The sequence below is a fragment of the Aegilops tauschii genome, chromosome 7, assembly GCF_002575655.3.
Source record: "Aegilops tauschii subsp. strangulata cultivar AL8/78 chromosome 7, Aet v6.0, whole genome shotgun sequence".
NCBI classification, from domain to species: domain Eukaryota; kingdom Viridiplantae; phylum Streptophyta; class Magnoliopsida; order Poales; family Poaceae; genus Aegilops; species Aegilops tauschii.
This window is the reverse complement of record NC_053041.3, coordinates 546,143,353-546,161,794: the sequence shown is the minus strand read 5'-3', so window position 1 is coordinate 546,161,794 and position 18,442 is coordinate 546,143,353. Positions and strand designations below refer to the sequence as shown.

Sequence of the window (18,442 nt, the reverse complement as noted above, 5' to 3'; positions counted from 1 at the left end):
TTACATCGTAATGAGCCGGCCCTTGGGGGCTACCAGTTGCTTCTGTCAAAAAATTTAAGGTACACAAGCTTTAATCCATTATATTGAAAGGTTTATTGCTCAGTTGGTAAAGCACAAAGCTCTTAACCTTGTGGACGTGGGTTCAAGCCCCATGATGGGGATTACATCACATGATGTTATTTTCAATGAAGTATATATAAAGTCCCAACTCAATATTATCTTACTGAGCCGGCCCTTGGGGGCTACATGTTGCTGTTCAAATCTACATGATCATATTTATAAAGTCCCTGCTCATTAATGCATAATGACCCGGCCCTTGGGGGCTACACTGGTTGAAGTTTTTTGAGCATCAGGCAATTACAAGTCCCAGGTTGCTGCAAGCATGACAACCCGGCACTTGGGGGCTACATATGTGGAATATTCAGTTGTGACAGTGACTGAGATGAACAATCTGGATTTCTTCAAGGTTGCAACATTTATATTGAAACAAATCTTAAGCTATCACTATGTTCTCCTCTTAAGACTTGGGGGCTACAGGTAATATGCATATAAAGGAGGAACATCTTCAAATTCTCAGTTTTGGGCAAATCAGGAAGATTAATTGTGTGACCCGGCGTTGGCAACAATCATAACCCGGCGTCTATAAACGGTCATGACCCGGGATCATCAGTTTTTATAACCCGGCAATTTTGGCAATGATAAACCGGCAAGTTCTATATTTTCAAACCGACTGAATATCAGTTGAATATTTGAAGACCAATATCTTTGTCAAATCAGAGCATGGAAGGCCGATTCAAATGGAGTCTTTATTTACAAAATATCTTCTGCAAGCAAATTGATTATGAAGCTGGTCTATTGACTCAGATTCTTTAGAAGGAAGAAATGACAAGGATTTAAGGATGATCAAGTGCCGGTTTATAAGAATATTTAACCCGGAGCACAAGCCGCCAAATTTGTTCTTGTGTTTATGTTGTAGATCAGTTTAACATGGATAAATCCAAATTAAACTGGGGGCTAATGTCGGGGATATACCCCGCGGTGTAACCCAGCCGGAAGTATAACCCGGCCGGACTTGGCGACTCACTAATAACCTGCCCTGACTGGACGACTCACTATGTGACCCGCCCGAGCCTGGCGACTCATAGGTGACCCGGCGAGCGGGTCAGAGGAACGACAAGACCCGGTGGACCAGAAGGCGGTTTATGGAAGGCCGGCTCATGTTATGGTGCGCCGGTTTATGAGGAAAGCACAAGGAATATTCTCCTACAAAGGAAGCAAGACTAGGACTCCACTTGTAATAGAGTAATCCTAATCCAACTAGGACTAGTCATGTAAACCGCCCCTTCAACATATATAAGGAGGGGCAGGGCTTCCCAAAGAGGGACAAGCAAGGAGAAATAATCTTAAGGGTTGGGCATAACTGGGAGAGCCGTTTTACGGCGACTCCCTCGTGATGATAATGAGACCTAGCCACAAACAGCATGTAGGGTTGTTACCGGATGATGTTTCCCGGGGCCCGAAGCTGTCTAAACCCTTGTCTTGTGTTGCGTCTCTCGATTCCCCTCAACCCCTCTCAAGCTACCACATAGATGCGTTGGCCTCATGATGAAGTCCTCACACTAGGACATCTGCCGTGACAATTCCACGACAACTCTGGTGTGAATCTTACTCTGGTTGACCTACGACGTTCGGTAGTAACTTGATCAGAAGTTTCATGATCATCATCATTAGCTTCCTCACTAATTAGTGTAGGAATCACTGGAACTGATTTCTGTGATGAACTACTTTCCAATAAGGGAGCAGGTACACTTACCTCATCAAGTTATACTTTCCTCCCACTCACTTCTTTCGAGAGAAACTCCTTCTCTAGAAAGGATCCATTTTTAGCAATGAATATCTTGCCTTTGGATCTGTGATAGAAGTTGTACCCAACAGTCTCCTTTGGGTATCCTATGAAGACACATTTCTCCGATTTGGGTTCGAGCTTATCAGGTTGAAGCTTTTTCACATAAGCATCGCAGCCCCAAACTTTAAGAAACGACAACTTGGGTTTCTTGCCAAACCACGGTTCATATGGTGTCATATCAACGGATTTAGATGGTGCCCTATTTAATGTGAATGCAGTCGTCTCTAAAGCATAACCCCAAAACGGTAACGGTAAATCAGTAAGAGACATCATAGATCGCACCATATCTAATAAAGTGCGGTTACGACGTTCGGACACACCATTCCGCTGTGGTGTTCTGGGTGGCGTGAGTTGTGGAATTATTCCGCATTGTTTCAAATGAAGACCAAACTCGTAACTCAAATATTCACCTCCATGATCAGATCGTAGAAACTTTGTTTTCTTGTTATGATGATTTTCCACTTCACTCTCAAATTCTTTGAACTTTTCAAATGTTTCAGACTTATGTTTCGTCAAGTAGATATACCCATATCTGCTCAAATCATCTGTGAAGGTCAGAAAATAATGATACTCGCCGCAAGCATCAACACTCATCAGACCGCATACATCAGTATGTATTATTTCCAACAAGTCTGTTGCTCACTCCATTGTTCCGGAGAACGGAGTCTTAGTCATCTTGCCCATGAGGCATGGTTCGCAAGCATCAAGTGATTCATAATCAAGTGATTCCAAAAGCCCATCAGCATGGAGTTTATTCATGCGCTTTACACCAATATGACCTAAACGGCAGTGCCATAAATAAGGTGCACTATCATTATTAAACTTATATCTTTTAGCTTCAATACTATGAATGTGTGTGTCACTGCTATCTAGATTCAACAAAAATAGACCACTCATCAAGGGTGCATGACCATAAAAGATATTACTCATGTAAATAGAACAACCATTATTCTCTGATTTAAATGAATAACCGTCTCGCATCAAACAAGATCCAGATATAATGTTCATGCTTAAGGCTGGCACCAAATAACAATTATTCAGGTCTAAAACAAATCCCGAAGGTATATGTAGAGGTAGCTTGCCGACGGCGATCACATCGACTTTGGAACCATTTCCCATGCGCATCGACACCTCATCCTTAGCCAATCTTCGCTTAATCCGTAGCCCCTGTTTCGAGTTGAAAATATATGAGCAACAGAACCAGTTTCAAATACCCAGGCGCTACTACGAGCATTAGTAAGGTACACATCAATAACATGTATATCAAATATACCTTTCACTTTGCCATCCTTCTTATCCACCAAATACTTGGGGCAGTTCCGCTTCCAGTGACCAGTCCCTTTGTAGTAGAAGCACTCAGTCTCAGGCTTAGGTCCAGACTTGGGCTTCTTCACTAGGCAGTAACTTGCTTGTCGTTCTTCTTGAAGTTCCCCTTATTCCCTTTGCCCTTATTCTTGAAACTAGTTGTCTTGTTGACCATCAACACTTGATGCTCCTTCTTGATTTCTACCTCCGCAGCCTTTAGCATCGCGAAGAGCTCGGGAATTGTCTTATCCATCCCTCCCATATTATAGTTCATCACGAAGCTTTTTTAGCTTGGTGGCAGTGATTGAAGAACTCTGTCAATGACACTATCAACCGGAAGATTAACTCCCAGTGGAGTCAAGTGATTGTAGTACCCAGACATTTTGAGTATGTGTTCACTAACAGAACTATTCCCCTCCATTTTGCAGCTATAGAACTTATTGGAGACTTCATATCTCTCAATCCGGGCATTTGCTTGAAATATTAACTTCAACTCCTGAAACATCTCATATGCTCCATGACGTTCAAAACATCGTTGAAGTCCCGGTTCTAAGCCGTAAAGCATGGCACACTGAACTATCGAGTAGTCATCAGCTTTGCTCTGCCAGGCGTTCATAACGTCCGGCGTTGCTCCTGCAGCGGGTCTTGCACCTAGCGGTGCTTCCAGGACGTAATTCTTCTGTGCAGCAATGAGGATAATCCTCAAGTTACGGACCCAATCCGTGTAGTTCCTACCATCATCTTTCAACTTAGCTTTCTCTAGGAACGCATTAAAATTCAAAGGAACAGTAGCACGGGCCATTGATCTACAACAAAATAGAAATGCAAAATACTATCAGGTACTAAGTTCATGATAAATTATAGTTCAATTAATCATACTACTTAAGAACTCCCACTTAGATAGACATCCCTCTAATCATCTAAGTGATCACGTGATCCATATCAACTAAACCATGGCCGATCATCACGTGAGATGGAGTAGCTTTCAATGGTGAACACCACTATGTTGATCATATCTAATATATGACTCACGCTCGACCTTTCGGTCTCAGTGTTCCGAGGCCATATCTGCATATGCTAGGCTCGTCAAGTTTAACCCGAGTATTCTGCGCGTGCAAAACTGGCTTGCACCTGTTGTATGTGAACGTAGAGCTTATCACACCCGATCATCACGCGGTGTCTCGGCACGACGAACTGTAGCAACGGTGCATACTCAGGGAGAACACTTGTATCTTGAAATTTAGTGAGAGATCATCTTATAATGCTACCGCCGTACTAAGCAATTCATAAAGGATAAACATCACATGCAATCAATATAAGTGATATGATATGGCCATCATCATCTTATGCCTTTGATCTCCATCTCCAAAGCACCGTCATGATCACCATCGTCACCGGCTTGACACCTTCATCTCCATCGAAGCATCATTGTCGACTCGCCAACTATTGCTTCTACGACTATCGCTACTGGTTAGTGATAAAGTAAAGCAATTACATGGCGATTGCATTTCATACAATAAAGCGACAACCATATGGCTCCTGCCAGTTGCCGATAACTGTTACAAAACATGAACATCTCATACAAAAAATTATATATCATCATGTCTTGACCATATCAGATCACAGCAAGCCCTGCAAAAATAAGTTAGACGTCCTCTACTTTGTTGTTGCAAGTTTTACGCGGCTGCTACGGGCTTCTAGCAAGAACCGTTCTTACCTACGCATCAAAACCAGAACGATTTTTCGTCAAGTGTGTTGTTTTAACCTTCAACAAGGACCGGGCGTAGTCACACTCGATTCAACTAAATTTGGAGAAACAGACACCCACTAGCCACCTATGTGCGAAGCACGGCGGTAGAACTAGTCTCATGAACGCGGTCAAGTAATGTCGGTTTGGGCCGCTTCATCCAAAAATACCGCCAAATCAACGTATGACATGCTGGTAAGCAGTATGACTATTATCTCCCGCAACTCTTTGTGTTCTACTCGTGCATATAACATCTACGCATAGACCTAGCACGGATGCCACTGTTGGGGAACGTAGTATTTCAAAATAATTGCCTACGATCACGCAAGATCTATCTATGAGAAGCATAGCAACGAACGGGGAGAGTGTGTCCATGTACCCTTGTAGACCGAAAGCGGAAGCGTTTTGTCAACGCGGTTGATGTAGTCGTACGTCTTCACGATCCGAGCAATCTTTGCACCGAACGTATGGCACCTCCGTGTTCGGCACACGTTTAGCTCGATGACGTCCCTCGTACTCTTGAACCAGTTGAGGCCGAGGGAGAGTTCCGTCAGCACGACGGTGTGGCGACGGTGATGATGAAGTTACTGGCGCAGGGCTTCGCCTAAGCACTATGATGATATGACCGAGGTGTGTTTCTGTGGAGGGGGGCACCGCACACGGCTAAAAGATCAACTTATGTGTTCTAGGGTGCCCCCCTCCCCACGTATATAAAGGAGGGAGGGAGGAGGAGGCCTGCCAAGGGTGGCGCACCCAAGAGGGGGGAGTCCTACTTGAGTAGGACTCCCCCCCCTTTCCTATTCCCACAAGGAGAAGGGGGAAGGAGGAGGAGGAGAGAAGGAAAGGGGGGGCGCCCCCCAACCCTAGTCCAATTCGGTTTGGGCTAGGGGGGCACGCCCCACTCCTTGGCCTGCTTCCTCTCTTCCACTACTAGGCCCATGAGGCCCAATAACTTCCCGGGGGGGTCCGGTAACCCCCGACACTCCGAAACTTATCCGAAACGACCCGAACCATTCCGGTGTCCGAATGTAGCCTTCCAATATATGAATCTTTATGTCTCGACCATTTCGAGACTCCTCGTCACGTTCGTGTTCTCATCCGGGACTCCGAACAACCTTCGGTCATCAAATCACATAAACTCATAATACAAATCGTCATCGAACGTTAAGCGTGCGGACCCTACGGGTTCGAGAACTATGTAGACATGACCGAGACACATCTCCGGTCAATAACCAATAGTGGAACCTGGATGCTCATATTGGCTCCTACATATTCTACGAAGATCTTTATCGGTCAAACCGCATAACAACATATGTTGTTGCCTTTGTCATCGGTATGTTACTTGCTTGAGATTTGATCGTCGGTATCACCATACCTAGTTCAATCTCGTTACCGGCAAGTCTCTTTACTCGTTCCGTAATGCATCATCCCGCAACTAACTCATTAGTCACATTGCTTGCAAGGCTTATAGTGATGTGCATTACTGAGAGGGCCCAGAGATACCTCTCCGATACTCGGAGTGACAAATCCTAATCTCGATCTATGCCAACTCAACAAACACCATCGGAGACACCTGTAGAGCATCTTCATAAACACCCAGTTCCGTTGTGACGTTTGATAGCACACTAAGTGTTCCTCCGGTATTCGGGAGTTGCATAATCTCATAGTCATAGGAACATGTATAAGTCATGAAGAAAGCATTAGCAATAAACTAAACGATCATAGTGCTAAGCTAATGGATGGGTCTTGTCCATCACATCATTATCTAATGATGTGATCCCGTTCACCAAATGACAACACATGTCTATGGCTAGGAAACTTAACCATCTTTCATTAACGAGCTAGTTAAGTAGAGGCATACTAGGGACACTCTGTTTGTCTGTGTATTCACACATGTACTAAGTTTCCGGTTAATAAAATTCTAGCATGAATAATAAACATTTATCATGATATAAGGAAATATAAATAACAACTTTATTATTGCCTCTAGGGCATATTTCCTTCAGAGGAATCACCGCAAGACCAGACACATAGATAAAAAATATCACCTGATATGAAAGATCGTAAAGAGTGGTGATATAGAGCTATGCAAAATTCACACGGGTGCAAATGTTGCAGATCCATTGACTAAGTCGCTTCCAAAACCAAAGCATGAGGGGCACGTTAGAGCTATGGCCATACGATAACCATTTGATTGACTCTAGTGCAGGTGGGAGATTGTTGGAGATATGCCCTAGAGGCAATCATATATGATGATATTTCCTATGCGTTTATGAATAAAGATAGTCCCTGAATATTATCAATGATGTATATCGGCAAGTGCATGACTTGCTTGTGGGACTATGCATTGTATGATGACTGTCCTAAAAGGTCCCTAGTCAAAAGGGTTGTGTGGACGCACAGCCGACTAGACTAGCATATGACATGGTGGATGGCTGAGTCTCACTAGCCATAGAGCATTAGGTGCTAGCCGGATAATATGGACTCGGAAGGATCTGGTTGTATTCGACATAGTCAGATCCGAGTCGTGATAAGGTCCGAGTCGGACAGACCTGACTATGAGACGCAACGATAAGCCATGTGCGAGTCTCTAGTAAAACATATGTTCTATGTCCTAAGACCTGAGCTGGCGCATGTACTCGGGATGGTGACAGGCCTGCTTTGGGCTGACCAAACGCTACTTCGTAACTGGGTATTTACAAATGTAGGTTTCGGGATTGCCTAGACCCATGCTGCGAGACATGGTCGAGCAAGATGGGATTTGCTCCTCCGATCAGGAGAGATATACTCTGGGCCCCTTGTGTGATCCGACCAAGATAAGCATGGCCATGCGACAAGGATTATGAGGTAATTCGGTTAGTGGTCGGCATCACTGGAACGAGAAAGGGGTCAGACTAGCACAAGGATGACAAACTCGCCTTGAGCCCGATAACATATATCGTGTGGCAAAGGGAACATAAGTATGACATGTTATATAGGTTCGCCAATCGGCTTCGTTGTCTACTTGGTGGGTGGCACGCCTTGCTAGAGGCTGCTACCAGCCGAGCAGGTTAGAGGTGATCCCATCAGCGACCAAGCCGACTTGAACCTAAGGGGTCGCGCGCTTAAGGGAAGGAACATGTGAGGCCGGATCCGACTCCACGAGTCAAATGTGATCCTATTTGGACTTAGATCCAGGCCGAACATAATTTTGGCTTTAGGATCCGTGCGAGGCCCAAGTGTCGAGCCCTCAACAGATGCCTATATATAGTGTTGCAAGTAGCCACCTCCACTTGCCGCCGAATGTGTAATCGGACCTAGCAATCCGCCGCACGGTATTCCTCCTGCACGCGCGGATACCATTAGAGACGGTGCACTTGCGTCGCTCCAGCAAATCTATACGTGGGATCCGACGACCGACTGTTCGAGGGAGATCGGACAAGGAGGAGACGACTCTGGACGTGCTGCCCAAACTCTACTTCCGTTGCACAGCACTGCGCGTATAGTGGTTGCGATCTATGATCCATTCCCGTAGCATGTTCCTGGTTCTGCGTGTAGGAAATTTGTATTTTACAGCTGATGCACCTAGCATAGAACCCAACAGGTATATTTTGCACCATCCCGCCTCCGCCGATTTCCCTCTCCAACCATCTCCGCCAGAATCCCCCTGCACCACGCCCTACACCGGACTAGCTTTTCGCCCAAGTCATCCTAGCTGGCTGGCAGTAGCTGATTCGAGCGAGGCAGGCTCTAGGGTGCTTCAGGTGATGCGCTAATGTGTGTCAGGCCTACTTGCACACAACCAAACGGCCCATTTTCATCCTGCCCGGACCTGGTTGGGCTCTATGCAGCCTACCAGACGCATCCTTAGCAAACGCCTTGGTTATCGGACATGGCTTAAAACACATCAAGATCCGTGTGCCATAATGAACGACAGGTAGAGTGTTCAGACCGAAATTCTAAAAATCTGACGTCAGATTTACAATGAGATGCTGTGGCGGAGACAGAACCTAGGCCGAGGGACCTGGGCCAGGGCGTCAGGAAAAAAATTCTTCCTTGACTGTAGCATGTTGTGCACTGTTTGGCACTGTAGTGACACTATAGCAAGCCTAGGGCCGGGACTTGGTCCAATCCTGGTTGGCGAGTAAATTGCAAAAAGCCACCATAATCCGGTCGAAGTTATAAATGCTTCATGAAAAATCCACCAGAAAACATGCATTTTGATGGGTGTCAAATGACTTTGGGTCCTGATAACGCCCACACGTGTGGCATATTAGGCATCCGCCCACACATCATGTGTGGCGTGAGCAGGAGGCAGCCCACACGGGCTGTGTGTGGGCGAACATTAGAATTGCCCACACGTGTGGGTGCAGCTACTTCATGCCACATACCCAACAAGTACTACTCATCCCCACTCCACGCGTGTGGCACGAAGCAAATATGCCCGCACGTCCTGGCGCAGCTACGTTAGGTACCCGCGGGATGACGATTTAGTTGCCATTCGGGATGACAGATGTAGTTATCCGGGATGGCAAATGTAGCTGTAAAAGCATGGAAACTCTCTCTGTATTGGTTAACTATAGTTGCCATGTCTAATTTATGGTAGTTGCCGCGTGTAATCAAACCATAGTTGCCGTGTGTGATTAACTACTTGCCATGTATGGTCAAACAATAGTTGCCATGTGTGTTTACCTAGTTGTCACGTGTGGTCCAACCATAGTTATCATGTATGGTTAATCAAAGTTGTCATGTGTGTTTATCTGGTTGCCACGTACGCAACTGCAGTTGCCGTCTAGAAACGAATCATAGTTGCCATGTGTGTTTTCCTAGTTGCCACGTACGCGCAACTGCAGTTGCCGTCTAGAAACGAATCATAGTTGTCATGTGTGTTTTCCTAGTTGCCACGTACGCGCAACTGCAGTTGCCATCCAACAACGTACGAGTATCGGGTGGGCGAAAAGCAGTTCACCCACACGCGTGTGGACTAGGTGGTGGTTGTGTGGGCAGAAACTAGTTCGCCCACACAGCGCAGCTGGCCAACCGCGTGCTGCGGGGCGTGTAGATGAACTCTCCAACTCCCACACGCACGATGATGCCCACGTGACACTTAGATTCTAACAGATTTCTTTAAGATTCGTGTAAAACAGAATCAACGTGGATTAAGGCATGTGGGCAATGTACAAACATGCCGCACGTGTGGACGTTATCATTTGGGATGACTTTTACACAATTTTTTTTAATGTTGGTAGCATCGTCTACCAAATTCATTGATTAGTGAGAAAAAGATCAAACTACAAGCGTACACAAGGCGAGTAGATGGCGACCAAGCTCGGCCCAAAACGAAAGCAAAAGCAAAGAAGAAGAAACCGGGGGTTAACAGGAAGAAAATCAGCCCGGGTCAAAAGGAATGCCCGCTCCTGCCATGTTCCAAAGCCGTATCTCCTCTCTTGCTTTCTCTATGAAGCTCTCCTTGCCCAAGTATTCTTGCTGAAAAATACGTCTATTTCTCTCGCGCCATATCTCCCATGCCATGAGTTGTATGATGGACATGGTCCCTTTCTTCCAGTCTTCTCTTGCCCTGCCATGACATGCTATTAGCCATGCTTTAATGGAGTCCAAACCGTCCCATGAGGATGACTTTTGCACAATTATTACGATCGAGATTTACGTGCACATGATTACACAGTGATCTATCGTGATACAAACGACACGTACACGTGCACCATGATCCACCTTCCTTTCCAACGTGAATCTGCAGCGAGGCAGGAGGACGAAGAGAGCTGCACATGCCGACGGCGATGCAGGATCTGGTTCTGCATGTCGACTGCCGCCGATGCGCCAGGATTCATTGCGGAGGTCGGCACCGCACCCGCCGTGCAACACTGCAAGGAATAAGTCAACTCGCAGCGTAGAGACAGAGGAAAACAGACAAAACAAATCGCACAACACGGCGATTTCCGGCTCCCTTTGCCCCTTGGAGAAAAAGATTTCCAGCGGCGACACCCTCTATATCCCCCGTGGCGGCCTCCCCAACCAACCCACCCACCCGCCGCCCCGCCCCGCCCCGCATCGTCGCCATCATGTCCGATCTCCGCGCCCCGGAGCACCAGGTCGCCGGCCACCGCGCCGCGCCCGACAAGCTCGGCCCGCTCGTCGACGGCGCCGGCCTCTTCTACAAGCCGCTGCAGGCCCTCGACCGCGGCGAGCAGGAGCTGGCCTTCTACACGGCCTTCTCCGCCCATCCCGACGTGCCGCCCCGCATCCGGGACGCCTTCTTCCCGCGCTTCCACGGCACCCGCCTCCTCCCCACCGCCGCCTCCCCCGGCGAGTCCCACCCGCACCTCATCCTCGACGACCTCCTCAAGGGCCTCGCCGCGCCCTCCGTCACCGACATCAAGATCGGCGCCTGCACCTGGCCCCCGCGCGCGCCGGAGCCCTACGTCGCCAAGTGCCTCGCCAAGGACCGCGGGAGCACCAGCGTGCTCCTCGGCTTCCGCGTCTCGGGGGTCATGGTCTCCGACCCCAGCGGCGCCGTCTGGCGCCCGGACAGGTCCGAGCTCAAGGGGACGGACATCCCCGGCGTGCGCCGCATGCTCCGCCGCTACGTGTCGTCGGCCGGCGGCGACGGCGGGGGTGAGGACTGCGCGCTCGCGGCGGCCGTGTACGGGGGCGAGGGCGGGGTCCTGGCGCAGCTGCGGGAGCTCAAGGCGTGGTTCGAGGTGCAGACGCTGTTCCACTTCTACTCGGCGTCGATCCTGCTGAGCTACGACGCCAACGCGGTGACCGCGCCCGGCGGCGCGCCGAGGGTGAAGCTGGTGGACTTCGCGCATGTGGTGGAGAGCGAGGGGGTGATCGACCACAACTTCCTGGGCGGCCTCTGCTCCCTCATCAAGTTCATAGACGACATTGTCTCTTCTGACAAGGCGCCTCCGGCTCAGTCTTGAGGAGATCCTGGAGTACTTTGGGAGGCGATACAGTACAAAAGGTAAAATCCGAGGCCGTTGTTTATTGTTCTTTTCGCTTTGTCAGATCTTCCATTGGTACTAGATACCGAGCCAGTATAATCAAAGGAGGGATGTAAAGTAGAGTGACAAATTTGCTCATGGTCCTTAGTACATTGTCTTCTCTGACGATGGAAGGAAATTGTAGAAAATAAAGAAAACAAGAATTGATTCTGCTGTCATGGTGGTCACGAAATCGGTGGGATTGCACAAGCCTCGAAAGAGGATAACAGAATATTGTCACTTGGACAAAGTTAGGATTAAGGATGCCTAGAAGACTTTGTAGCCAAAGAATTTGGTACTGCATCTAGAGAAGCTAGAGGTAGTTTGCGGTGAATAGAAAGGAAGCGAAATTGGCTTGGACATGAATATACCTTTTCTCCCAATAAATTGTGATGTACGCCCTCTGTAAATAACAGTATGCTCAACCATTTTGGATCCTGAAACCAAAGAGCTCAAGAAGTTAATTGCCCTTTTGCTACACTGCCCTGTTATTTTTGCCACCACCCACTACTACAAAGAACATGTTCGGATATTGGTTGCTGGGTTCTTCATCCTGCTAGCCTTAAAGCACAAATCCACATAGTAGTATGCCCTTATTATGCGAATATGAAACTGCTGAAGTGATTCTGTTTTTAATCTGACGGAAGTTCCAAAATATTTGCAGGTAATATATAGTCACTAGTTGGATTCTTCCATGGTCCCTTCAGCATGCAGAGGTGCGGAAGTTCACGGCTTTGGGAGATGGTCGCTTAGGCTATGTTCAACCATTTTGGATGGGGGTTCAGTAATAAAATTGTAGAAACATGAGTCTCTCTTGTATCTTGTTTGTTTTCGGTTGTGCTTAGCCCCTATGCTTTTTTGCCTTTTGTGGCCATTGTGTGCTTACATTGAATGTTGAAAACGATACAATGACTGTATGCAGATGCCTGATGTTTTTCTCTCCGTTTGGAGAAAGAAACAACAGAGGCATGGAGGAAGCACAATCAATTTATTTGTGATAGGAAAAAGGAGACAAAAACTATGGAAAATGCTTCCGCTTCACACGATCTCTCTACGCGCGTCAATCACCTTCTGACTGTCAGATCTGTATTTGTCTTTAATCAGATCTGTATCTGTCTTTAATTGGATGTCTTGGGAGCATCCTGTTTCCATAGCCAAGGTTTGCAATTGGGCTATTGTTGCAATCTTCTCCCACTGCAACAACTTGTTTGTTGCAAGATCTAGGATCCCCGCAGCGGGAACCGAGAGGCGCGCGCAACCAAACGCGTCGGCGCAACAACAAGCTCTCATCATCCATCTCCTTGTCGTTGGCCCTCCCCTCTCTCCTCCTCCTCTCCTCGGTCGTTGGCCCGCCCCTCCTTCCCCCCTCTTCTCAGTCGTCTATCGCATCTACCATGATGGCGCCGCCGCGGAGCACTCAAGCTCGGCATGGCCTCCACCGACCTCCTCCACGCCATCATCGCCCATCGCCTCCGCCGTTGTGGCCATATCGGTATTGCATTTTTCCAAAACATCACTAATGTTACGGAGGCGCGAGTCGGTGAGCTCGCCGGATTGCAACGTTGCTCGCGTTTCTGAAACATCAACGGTGTTGCGAAGGTGCGTGTGCTGCGAGCTTGCCAGATTGCAACGTCGCTTGTGTTTTCTAAAACATCATCAGGTCTACGAGCTGACGAGATTGTAACATCACCGGTGTCTCTGAAATATAGTCTACGTTGCGATACTTGATTGTTTCTAAAACAAGCTCGGCATGGCCACCACCGACCTCCTCCGCGCCATACCCTGCCATCATCGGCCATCGCCTCCGCCGTCGTGGCCATATGGGTATTGCATTTTTCCAAAACATCACTGATGTTACGGAGGCGCGGGTCGGTGAGCTCGCCAGATTGCAACGTTGCTGGCGTTTCCGAAACATCAACGATGTTGCGAAGGTGTGGGTACTGCGAGCTTGCCAGATTGCAACATCACGTGTGTTTTCTAAAACATCATCATGTCTACGAGCTGACGAGATTGTAACATCACCGGTGTCTCTAAAATATAGTCTACGTTGTGATACTTGATTGTTTCTAAAACAAAGCTCTTATCGCAAGATTTACCGTTCACGGCCCGACCAATCTTTTAAAAGCTATGGTACCAAAATATGATCTCAATGCGGTCAACGGCAACAAAATCATCACAACAACCTTTCTGAATCTAAGAGCATCTCCAGCCGTTGGCCCCCTAGGCGGCTCGTAAAATCGTTGGCTGGGGGCGAACCGGCGCTAAAATCGGCCTGGGGGCTTTCGGGTTCCCAACCGCAAGCCCAGGGTCGCCCCCCAGAAGGCGTCTTTAATTTTTTTTGAATAGGTATTCGGCTAAAATTCGGCAAATGGGACAAAGATTCGGCTAAAATTCGGCGAACATGACATTACTTAGGCGACTTAAATAGTTTTTTACATAGGAACTTGAAAAAAAAGCCGCAACTACAGGCCGAAGAACGCGTTGAGCGGGGCGAAGTCGCCGCTGTCGTGGTTCTAAGTCTGACAGTAGAATGGGGGGTAGGTTAGGAGAGGCAAGATCCTAGCTACGATGAGGTTGTGCATGCAAGATTTACGAGTTCAGGCCCTTCTTAGAGGAAGTAACAGCCCTACGTCTCGGTGCCCGGAGGCTGGTCGATTGGATTATGCGCGAAGTTACAGGGGGTGCGAACCCTTGTCCCCGAAGAGGGGGTGGCTTATATAGGGTGCGCCAGGACCCCAGCCATCTCCCGTTACAGAGGGTTCAATGTACATAAAGATGGGGCGTTACTGGTAACGTCAGCAATAAAGTCATATAAATGCTCATTAAGACTACGGAGTGAACGCCTGACTGTTGCCATCCAGAGTGACTTTAGATCTGTGCTCCGAGTGGTTTCTGATATGGTCGAATGATTATATCCTTGCCGAATGGAATTGGGTTATCCGAGTGGAACCTCTGGTCGAGTGGATTGCATCTTGAGGTGATTTCAGTCGGTAGATGTTGCTGTCCTTTGAATGTCTTTGACTGTAGGGTAGTGTCCTTGGGAAGGGTGTTTAGATCAGGTCTATTACCGTACCCTAGGTACATGACATCATCATTAGCCCCCGAATAGTTCAGGGTCCGAGTAGAGATGGAGTTGAAGATGGTTCCGACTCAAATTTCGTGCTTCGGAAGCACTTTACTTGGGTTAGTGAACCATGCAGAAACTTCGACCTCATTTTCAGTCGCCTTGATCCATTCCGTGGTTGTCAAGTGAACTTTGCTGATAAGCTTCGAATGCTGATATGGTATAAAATCTTTGGCATGATCGACTGCACTGCCGTTCCCGGATCTCACGGGATTCGAAATTTGGGGAAGCGCACGGGGCGGAGAGGACTGCAGTAAGCGGGGCGGATTAGGCAGGGGCGCCTCGATTCTCACGCCACCTTTTTCGCCACATACCGAGCGTGCAACTGTTGCGGGATTTGACAGGATCGCCCGGGCCCATAAGTCAGTCACTCGGGGAATAGGCTCATATAAGGTGTCTGGGCCGGCGTTTTTAGCACAGTGCATCCCATTTTCTTTCTTCCTCCTCTGCTTCTCCACTGCGTCAGCCTCCACCCTCGACGCCCCCGCCCAACCCGAGCGCCGCCCGCTGCGATGGCGAAGGACAAGACGACGGCCCTGGAGCGTGCGAAGAAGGCGAAGGGCAAGAAGACGAGCCGGGGAGGGTCATCGTCGAGATCTGGCCTGCCGCCCAGCTGGATCCAGGGCGATTGGATTCGATCCACGATCCAGCAGGAGGATCTGGAGGATCTGGCTGAGGGGGGATTGATTCCCCACGGCTCCTGGCGGCCCCCGGAGGACGAGACCGCGCCGCGGCCGCAGGAGGGTGAGTGTGTCCTTCTTGCGACTCACGTCGACCGCGGTTTCTCTTTGCCTCCCCACCCTTTCTTTCGGGGTTTTCTGAACTTTTTTGGAGCCCAACTTCATCAATTTTCTCCCAACACTATCACATACCTCGCTGCATGCGTGTCCATGTGTGAGAACTTTCTGGGCTGTCAACTGCACTTGGGTCTCTTCAAACACATTTTCACTTGTCGTTCTCAGTCTGTAAAAAAGGCTAATCCGAGTGATGAGAGGACGCACATGATCCAGATGTGTGGAGGTCTAGGGATCCAGATGAGGGGTAAAAGCACTTTCCCTGCTATGATTCTTCCTGATTCAGTCAGAGGGTGGCAGTCGACCTGGTTTTATTGTAAGGACCAACCGACCCCTGGTCAGTCGACTAGCCTTCCTCCGTTTTCCATGGAGCAAGTTGAGAAGCCCTCTCCCTTGAAAGTGACTCCAGCTGAGAAAGTGGAGGTGAATATGTTGGTTGAGCGAGTAGTCCAACTTGTCCGTGATGGTGTGACTGGCATGGACTTGCTAGAGGTGTTTCTCAGTCGACGCATCCAGCCACTCCAAGCCCGCGATCATCCAATGTGGATGTACTCGGGCATTGAAGATAGCACTCGGATCCACCTGGAAGAAGTCGATGAGGAGACGGTGGCGCAGTGGTTGCAGGGTATCACTGGCAACAAGGACAACCCCAGGGGGTCTAGGAGGGTTCCTCCACTCGACAACACCAACGAACCAGACAAGGTCCGACTCTTTTCTTCCGAGTATCTTTTTGTTCTGACATGTAATTGTTCTCGAAACTGACTGATATTCGCTCAACTATGTGCCTTGCAGATCTATACTAAGATGTATTCGATGCCTAACAGAGAGCAGGAGCAGGAGCAGGAGGGTGAGGCGAGCGGAGGTGACTGGCATTCTGATGGAGGAGAAGGCGAGGAGAGTGAAGACTCAAGCAGTGGTGAGGAAGTCGACTCTCCACCTCGCTCGGAACGACGCTCCAAGCAGAGGCAAGACCCAGCAAGTGTTCGTGGCAAGGCGACTGTACCGACTGAATAGACTTCAAAGCGCACACGGACTTCTTCTCCTGTGCTGACCGAGAAAGCTCCGAAGCAGCCCAAAGTTGCACCATCAAAGCCCCGCAAGGCCTTGCCCAAGATCAAAGTTGATGTTCCCGTTGCTTCTGCATAAGTATTTTGTCCTCACTCTTTTCTCGAGGAGTCTTATATCGGTTGTCGACTCATTCTCTTGCCTGACCGAGAGAATCCTAGAATTTGCAGTGCTGCTACCTCTAGGACCTCCATTTATAAAGATGATGATGAGGAGACAGAAGACGCAGTCACGTCCAACGTGGGTATGACTCTTGTCATCTTGTCTTTACTTTGTCAACCACTTTGACAATCGACTGAATTCTTGTGGTCCTTTTTTAGCTCCGCAAAATGTTATTGAACTTCCAGACAACGACGAAGATGTGCCACAGAAACCCACGGGAAGGAGGAGTAGGACTTCGAGCAGGAGGGCCCTAGCTAGCAAGACGCCCTAGTCGACGCCAGCGACGGAACCAGCGATCCAGCAGTCCGGAGACCTCAACCGAGCTTCTGTTACTTTTGCGATTCCATTGTCGAGCGCACATCCTTCAACATCATCTACACAGGCCCCTGTTTCATCTGTGCAACCCCATGCCTTAGATTCTCAAGCTACTACAGCTGATCCACTGTCTCCGCTTTTCACCGCCTATCATGTCCCAGAGGACCAGGCGGGCGCTGCCAAGGAAGCCATACGCCAGGCAGGCCTTACGATGGAGCAGATGAAAGTGGTGCGCGAGGCCAGTTAGGCTGCCTATGACGCCAATTCAGCACTTCAGGCCAATGTCCAGGTTAGCTGATTTCAGACTGATCTTTGACGCTTGTTCTGTTAGAATATGCTACCTGAAAACCTTTCTTGTGCATCTATCTGTCAGTTTGCGCCTTGCATCTGTACACCCACTGGGTGTTTTAATTTTTCGCTGAGCAATTCTTCTATTTGAGTCGGCTGTTTAGTGTCGATTGTATCTTTGAACTAGTGGGGGCACGCAGGCACGCAGAGTGCACCCACTGGGTGTAGTCCCCGAGGCCGCCGTCGAATGTGTGATTCGGCGGGGGTCTTGACAAATATATCTCTTAACCGGTTTTCCACTCGGTCTAGGCAGATCTAGTCGAGTGAAATCCAGACTAATGGGGGCACGCAGAGTGCACCCACTGGGTGTAGTCCCCGAGAACGCAGTCGACTGCGGGCAGTCGGTTGTGGTCTGAGGATAACTGTTACTTCTCTCTTCTTCTTTTTTCTGACATTCTTCCACTCGGTCTAGGCGGACCATGTCGAGTGGAACCTGGACCAGTGGGGGCATGCTGAGTGCACCCACTAGGTGTAGTCCCCGAGACTACTGTTGAATGTTTGATTCGGCAGTAGTCTTAGAACTAACTTTATTGTTTCTGTCAATTGACTGTCCTCTAACCGTAGAAATCTTGCGAGCTTGGAGCCCGGTTTGCTGACTTGGAGCAGAAGCAGATCCAGGTCAATCTTGATCTGGAGTTGGCAGAGGAGAACTTGCGGAAGGCTAAGGATGACGCTGGTGGTATGGAAAACTTG

The 18,442-nt window shown here is 48.6% G+C and overlaps 1 protein-coding gene across 1 annotated transcript; it reads left to right on the top strand.

Moving 5' to 3' along the window:
• The first annotated feature begins 10,911 nt into the window (after positions 1-10,911).
• On the top strand, positions 10,912-12,969 carry LOC109732235 (inositol polyphosphate multikinase IPK2). The gene is made up of 2 exons (XM_020291431.4): positions 10,912-11,922; positions 12,606-12,969. Exon 1 carries the CDS (start codon positions 11,018-11,020, stop codon positions 11,879-11,881), a length of 864 nt encoding a protein of 287 aa, XP_020147020.1. The 5' UTR covers positions 10,912-11,017; the 3' UTR covers positions 11,882-11,922; positions 12,606-12,969.
• The last annotated feature ends 5,473 nt before the right edge of the window (positions 12,970-18,442 follow it).

What these genes read in the sequence shown, in the direction of transcription:
- LOC109732235 (XM_020291431.4), top strand. Translation starts at nt 11,018, where the DNA reads ATGTCCGATCTCCGCGCCCCGGAGCACCAGGTCGCCGGCCACCGCGCC.